Here is a 7,737-nt window from a genome sequence, read left to right on the forward strand (position 1 = left end):
TCACGAGGAGCTGGCGCAGGACGCGTGCATGTCCTTCATAGATATCCTTTACTGGATGACACACACACACACTCATACTGACGCACAAACTTAACACACACATATTCTGTGACCTGAAATTTCTGGTGTATTATGATATTTCTTACCCTTGTCAATTGTTTTAGTGAGCTATTTGTATACAGTGTATATAAAATGTATATTATATTGAATATAGTATAATATACTGTATAAAGTATACAAGTTACAACTATGCACTTTACAATTACAATATACAAATTAATCTGAATGTATCAGTATGAACCACTGGTCCTTGACGTCTGGATTTCCACCTATGATGAAGTACATGGGCGACTATCCTTCTAAACGGACCCGCTCTGTGAACGAGCTCACAGACCAGATCTTTGAGGGAGCGCTGAAGGCAGAACCACTGAAAGATGAGATCTTCTGTCAGATCCTCAAGCAGCTCACTGACAACCACGTCAAGTATGGAACTAACCAATTACGTGTGTGTGTGTGTGTGTAAGAGAGAGACATTTGATCGTGTATGTGGTCTAACCATACCATGTGTGCTTTTGTTTTGTCCCTTTTGTGTGTGTGTCTATGTGTGTGTGTGTGTGTGTATATGTGTCCATGTATATATGTGTGTGTGTGTGTATATGTGTCCATGTATATATGTGTGTGTGTGTGTGTGTGTATATGTGTCCATGTATATGTGTGTGTGTGTGTGTGTGTGTATATGTGTCCATGTATATGTGTGTGTGTGTGTGTGTGTGTATATGTGTCCATGTATATATGTGTGTGTGTGTGTGTGTGTGTGTGTATATGTGTCCATGTATATATGTGTGTGTGTGTGTGTGTGTGTGTGTGTGTATATGTGTCCATGTATATATGTGTGTGTGTGTGTGTGTACATGTGTCCATGTATATGTGTGTGTGTGTGTGTGTGTGTATATGTGTCCATGTATATGTGTGTGTGTGTGTGTGTGTATATGTGTCCATGTATATGTGTGTGTGTGTGTGTGTGTATATGTGTCCATGTATATGTGTGTGTGTGTGTGTGTGTGTATATGTGTCCATGTATATGTGTGTGTGTGTGTGTGTGTGTATATGTGTCCATGTATATGTGTGTGTGTGTGTGTGTGTGTGTATGTGTCCATGTATATGTGTGTGTGTGTGTGTGTGTGTGTGTGTGTGTGTGTGTGTGTATATGTGTGTGTGTGTGTGTGTGTGTGTGTGTGTGTGTGTGTGTGTGTGTGTGTGTGCAGGTACAGTGAGGAGAAGGGCTGGGAGCTCCTGTGGTTGGGTACAGGTCTGTTTCCTCCCAGTAACGTGCTGCTGCCTCACGTCCAGCGCTTCCTCCAATCTAAGAAGCACCACCCCCTCGCTGGGGACTGCATGCAGAGGCTGCAGAAGGCCCTGCGGTGAGACACACACACACACACAGATACCACACACACAGATACCACACACACACACACCTACACACAGATACTACATACATACACTCAGATACCACACACACACACCTACACACAGATACCACACCCATACACACATATACCACACACACAGATACCACACACACACTCACACAAAAGCTCCCAAACTTCAGATGTTTTCGTCCTCTAAACATACTTCCTCTCTCTGTGTTGTTGTTGTTTGTTGTTGTTTGTTGTTGTTGTTTGTTGTCGCGGCAATAGTAACGGATCCAGGAAGTACCCTCCCCATCTGGTGGAGGTGGAGGCCATCCAACACAAGACCACACAGATCTTCCACAAAGTTTACTTCCCTGATGACACAGACGAGGTCAGAGATAAACACACACACTCTCACACACACTCAAACCACCAACATCTTACTGTATGTGTCCTTATCGACCTCATATACTTAGACAGTAGACTGCTGTGTCTGCATGGATCCATAATTCATAGTGAGGGTGAGTCGGCAGATTAGCTCAGCAGGCCCCAGATTAGAGAGTACCTGGGGAGTCTCATCCTGGGATTAGAGACGTGGGAATACCCATCTGCTAATTACCCCCCCTCCCCCTCCCACCGGGGTCTTAACCAGGGGATGGCCTGCCTCCAGTCTAAACACAATGCAAATGTAGTTTGAGTCTTCAAATGAACCTCCATGTGTTTCTCATCTGCATGTAATTATTGTTTATTTGTGTGTCTCTCTGTGTGTATGTGTGTGTGTGTCTCTCTGTGTGTGTGTGTGTCTCTGTCTGTGTGTGTGTGTGTGTGTGTTTGTGTGTGTATTTCAGGCATTCGAGGTAGAGTCCAGCACCAAGGCCAAGGACTTCTGTCTGAACATCTCTGGTCGTCTGCTGCTCAAATCCCCAGAGGGCTTCAGTCTGTTCGTCAAGATCTCTGACAAGGTAACAGACTAGAGGTCTCTTCCTCCTCCTAGAGGTCTCTTCCTCCTCCTTCTCTCCCTCCTCTTCCTCCTCCTCTTCTCCCATCTCCTCTCTCATCCATGTCTTCCTCCTCTTCCTCTTTCTGATAGCATTCAGGACACAGTGGCACGGACACAATGTCGAAAACGTGAAAACAGACTCTCTGGATGTTAGTGGAGATCAGTGATGCTCCAGTGTGTTGGATCCACTGGCAGCTGTAAAGCTGGTGATCGTCTCTTGTCTTTGCTACAGGTGATCAGTGTTCCCGAGGGAGACTTCTTCTTTGACTTTGTCCGACACCTCACCGACTGGATCAAGAAGGCGCGGCCTGCTAAAGATGGTATGTACGGAGTATCCTCCTTCTGTCAGTCCAGAACATAGATGCAACCTCTGAAGCTATGGGATTAGGACTATATTCTCTCTCTCTCTCTGTATCTCTCTCTCTGTCTCTCTCTGTATCTCTCTCTCAGGTATAGTGCCTTCACTCACATACCAGGTGTTCTTCATGAAGAAGCTGTGGACCAACACAGTACCAGGGAAGGACTCCTTCGCAGACTCCATCTTTCACTACTACCAGGTGTGTGTGTGTGTGCAGGGTCGGACTGGCCGTCGGGAGAGTCGAGGGATTTCACGAACGGCCGGTCAAACGGCCGCGGCATAATGCAACAACAAATATATATATATGATAATAATACACGGCCGTGGGCCGGTCTGTGTTTCAAAGTCCCGGGACGTTTTTCAGTCCCAGTCCAGACCTGGGTGTGTGTGCTAGCATGCAATACAGTATGTCAAGAGTAATAACAACCACGCTTCCTTGTTTCTAGATGGATTATGCCACTCATACATAATGTCACGTAATCTTTCATAACCCCCAACTCTATATCAAACACCCTTCTCTCGTCACCAGGAGCTGCCTAAGTATCTCCGTGGTTACCACAAGTGTTCTCGTGAAGAGGTGTTCCAACTTGGAGCGCTCATCTACCGCGTCAAGTTCGAGGACGACAAGTCCCACTTCCCTACCATTCCCAAGATGCTCCGTGAGCTGGTTCCGCAAGATCTGATTCGCCAGCTGTCTCCCGATGACTGGAAACGAGTGAGTTCACACATCCAATCACGTTTGTATTCCACTGAGACCGCACAGCACTATGTTTAAAATAAAATGAGAAAAAAAAAAGTTTTAAAAATATTTTAGGGGAAAAAGGTTATTCGGGCTCTTGTACAGTTTGTATGTTGCATGAATGAAATACAAATTATGTACATTAATGTTGTTCTCCTGTGCTGATACATGTTGCCAGTCGGTGGTGGCATATTTTAACAAGCAGGCAGGCAAGTCCAGAGAAGAAGCTAAACTAGTTTTCCTCAAAATAATCTTCAAATGGCCAACATTTGGATCTGCCTTTTTTGAAGTGAAGGTAACATCATTCTCTTCAAGTCACCATTTGTCATAAATCATCATGAGTTTCCCTGGTCTAACGATCACACTGACTGCTGATATTTTGTTCTCAGCAAACCACTGAGCCCAATTTCCCAGAGATCCTCCTGATCTCCATCAACAAGCACGGTGTCAGCCTCATAGACCCCAAGACCAAGGTGTGTGTGTTCTTCTGTTACCATGGGAGACCTATGTGTGTGTGTTCTTCTGTTACCATGGGAGACCTATGTGTGTGTGTTCTTCTGTTACCATAGGAGACCTGTGTGTGTGTGTGTGTTCTTCTGTTACCATGGGAGACCTATGTGTGTGTGTTCTTCTGTTACCATGGGAGACCTATGTGTGTGTGTTCTTCTGTTACCATAGGAGACCTGTGTGTGTGTGTGTGTGTTCTTCTGTTACCATGGGAGACCTAGGCCTGAGTAGCTACTCTGACATGAAATATAAACTACATGTACGAGTTATAATTTCTGCGTGTGTGTGCGTGTCGTCAGGATATCCTGACCACCCACCCGTTCACCAAGATCTCCAACTGGAGCAGTGGGAACACTTACTTCCACATCACCATCGGCAACCTGGTGCGCGGCAGCAAGCTGCTGTGTGAGACCTCGCTGGTGAGTGATGTCATCCCCCCTCGAGTCTGGCTAGCCCCCACCCCCACACACGCACCCATCGCCACGGCTAGTATGGCTGTAGTGAAACAGCAGCCCCATGCTGGCTGGTTTTTGTACATGGCTATCGATTGACAGCTGCTAGAGATCAGCTAGGTGCAGCTGCTCCAGATGATGTCGTCTGTAGTGACGTCGTGTTTCCGTTGTGTTTCCGCCTCACAGGGCTACAAGATGGACGACCTACTGACCTCCTACATTAGCCAGATGCTGACCACCATGAGCAAGCAGCGCACTGGGAGGGGCCAAAGCAAGTGAACTTCTTATTGGCAGGAGGCAGCGGAGCTCATTCGCTTGCTGCGTCCCATTGGCCAGCCCTGCAGCTGGGGGCGGACCTTCGGACACCAGCTGTGGCGGATGAGCCGCAGTCCTTCTACTAGCTCCGATGGGTCTGAGTACCCCAGCGAGAACCCTAGCAACGACCCCGACGACGACCCCTCCAGTGAGGACGACTACCTCTAAGCTTTGCCCCCCTGTCCACGATAGACCCTGTGATGCTGTCAATTCTACTCTGATACATCCGCACTCACTCAAACACACGGGCGCATACACAGTTGGTGCGAGGCTGAAATGGGTGTTTTGTTTTCGAATAACTAATTAAGACCGAGCATGTGACCTATACTGTCACCATGGAGATACTGTCATTGTCATGGTGGACCCTTAATCATTATGTTGAAATAACAGACTGGGTTATTTAATTTGCCACGTTAGTTAGCATACGAAACACAAAATAACCTTACTGTGAGAGTATGAGACCTGTAAAAAGCTTTAATATATTTGTTTGTAAAGGTAAATATATGCTGATATGACATGCTCTTAGGTAAATAGATTTACAATACATGTGATTTTTTTTTTAAGCCTTAAAAATTGGCCTATAAAAGCCATCTTTGTCATTTTTGTGTTTTACTTTTGGCCTCAGTTATTTTTTATGCAGTGGCAAAAGTGTATCCTTTTAAGCCTTTTCAATGCCAGGATCAATGGTGTGAAGAACTACATTTCCCAGAAGCCTTCACTTGACGTGATCAATGGTTTTAACAAATACAGATGATATTGTTACTGTAGTTCTTACTAATACAGACATTTTTGATGTTTTTCTTATATCCAGCAATGGCCTTTACTATACTAATTTAACTCCCCAGTAAAGATGGATGTACAAGAGTTGAGACCCTAAAAGCACACATTAATTATCTCATTACCCTCAAGCTGTTTGCTGATTTCCTAGTCAACGTAGAAGTAAAAATTGTATTGTGTAGAATTAAGATATTAGAATGTTTCTTTTTTTTTTACATGTTTTATATTTGTTTGTGTCCTGTAAATCTTTGGTGTGGGTGACTGTAAGGTGTAAGTAGACACTATCAAGGTAGCGTAAGCCCTGTTTATCATACACCCCTTCCAAACTGTAGGAAGTAGTTTACACAGTTGGATTTAGGTCTGGCAAGAGTCTAACAGGGTTTTATACACGAGATTCCAACCTAATGCATTAACAGAGTAGCACAACTTTGTTTGTAATAAATGTCTATGACATCATCTCCTGCCGATGACATCTGTGTTGTCCAGTTCTGACTGGTGCCAGTTTGTAGTGTTACTGGGCATCCATTTTCTTCATAATATGTATGATTGCATCATTAATTTGAGTATATTAACCCCTTGTATCGCTAACAGTTGTAAGCTATAGTTGTCAACATGTAAACAATTGAAACCCCCCCCCACACATAATTTACATCTTGGTTTCAGTAAAGGTTCTGAAGTTCACTGGTTTTTATTAAACTACTTCCTCTGTGGTTTAAAGTTTGCAAATGTTCATGGCATGTCTCTATGTAGAAACCTTGACTCCATCCATAAAAAGCAACTTTAAAAGGTTTCTTAAAAGTTCCTTATTATGCATTTGATAATGCAATATGGCTTTATTTGACCAGTAGAACACAGCACGATCATTTCAAGATTTTTATTACCAGATGACAGTAGCATTTACAGTCAACGTTACAGTTACAAACTTAACTGTAATCATGACAAGAATACAGTTATACAGTACCAGAGGACCACGAAGCCTGCGCTTAGTGACAGAATTTGTATTTATTTTTTTACCTATAAAATCCTCTGGTCACTAAATACCGTTGCAGGGCTGCCAACTCTCACGCATTGGCCGTGAGACACACGCATTTCAACTAGTTCACACACCACACATTGTATTTACCACGCTCAGAAGGCAACACCAACCAAGTAGCTATGCTACCGTTGTAGGCCTAATGGACGAGGCGCAGATATACAGAGTGAAACAACATAGACGCGCGGGGGGTGGGGGGCACCAAATCTCACTCCAAGGTTTTTTGAAAAGTTGGCAGCCCTGCCGTTGTTGTTGTCCTGTTAAGGATTTTATAATGTAGCTGTCGTTCTCACCAAGGCCTTCTACCGTAATACGGTAAGGGTCACCAACAGGCTCCCAGTGAGACCACCATTAGTCTCCACACTGTTCTTGCCTTTGTGGGCCACAATACACTCATATGGCACTCAGCAACACTTAGTCCACCGCCAGCGGTTCCCCTCCCTCAGGTTAGGAACGTTCCAGTCATGACAACTGATGGATCTCATGAGCTGGAAGCCAACCGTGGAACTGAGGGAAAAGGTTTCGATTCAATGTTTTACCACAATGCAACGCTGTCTCTAATCTGAATGCCCTCCTCGCATGCCATGAATGGTTTTCTTGCTAAAGGTCTAGGTCCTAAAGGCACTTTCACACCTAGGACGATAATGTGAACTATAACTATAACGGTAACTATATTTGCGTCCACACCAACATCGACGATTTAGCTTCTCGCAATGTTGTCTTCCATTTCAAATGCGCAGGCGCTTTAAATTTGGAAGGATTCTGATTGGTTGTCAGTGTTTTATAGTTAATCAGCTGAAAAGAACATCGTTTTGGAAGTGATCCCAACGATATCGTTCCACTATAGTTCTCGTTATAGTTGTGGTGTGGGATTTAAATATACAAAAAATAAAATAAACTATATATTTATAGTTATCGTTCTTGGTGTGAACGGGCCTCCTACTGGCATTGTTTGGTCTTGATGGTTGTTAGACTATATCGATTCCCACAGATTGTCAACGTGAGTTTTCGGTGTCATTTTTTACCCTGCGATTGTTGTCTACTATGCCCACCTATCACGTGGGGCAATCTCTAGAACACCACAATGGTAAATACAGCAGGCTTTTATTGTAAATGTGTGGTATAGCAAATGATTACAGTAT

At 44.2% G+C, this 7,737-nt stretch overlaps 1 protein-coding gene across 1 annotated transcript; it reads left to right on the top strand.

Moving 5' to 3' along the window:
• Nucleotides 1–6: 6 nt before the first annotated feature.
• On the top strand, nucleotides 7–6,346 carry LOC134015706 (unconventional myosin-VIIa-like). The gene is made up of 12 exons (XM_062455264.1): nucleotides 7–41; nucleotides 330–483; nucleotides 1,265–1,420; nucleotides 1,700–1,805; nucleotides 2,263–2,376; nucleotides 2,647–2,734; nucleotides 2,865–2,971; nucleotides 3,302–3,487; nucleotides 3,690–3,806; nucleotides 3,901–3,984; nucleotides 4,318–4,437; nucleotides 4,657–6,346. Exons 1-12 carry the CDS (start codon nucleotides 29–31, stop codon nucleotides 4,747–4,749), a joined length of 1,338 nt encoding a protein of 445 aa, XP_062311248.1. The 5' UTR covers nucleotides 7–28; the 3' UTR covers nucleotides 4,750–6,346.
• Nucleotides 6,347–7,737: the final 1,391 nt, after the last annotated feature.

Source organism: Osmerus eperlanus, unplaced genomic scaffold, assembly GCF_963692335.1.
Source record: "Osmerus eperlanus unplaced genomic scaffold, fOsmEpe2.1 SCAFFOLD_889, whole genome shotgun sequence".
Classification (NCBI taxonomy): Eukaryota; Metazoa; Chordata; class Actinopteri; order Osmeriformes; family Osmeridae; genus Osmerus; species Osmerus eperlanus.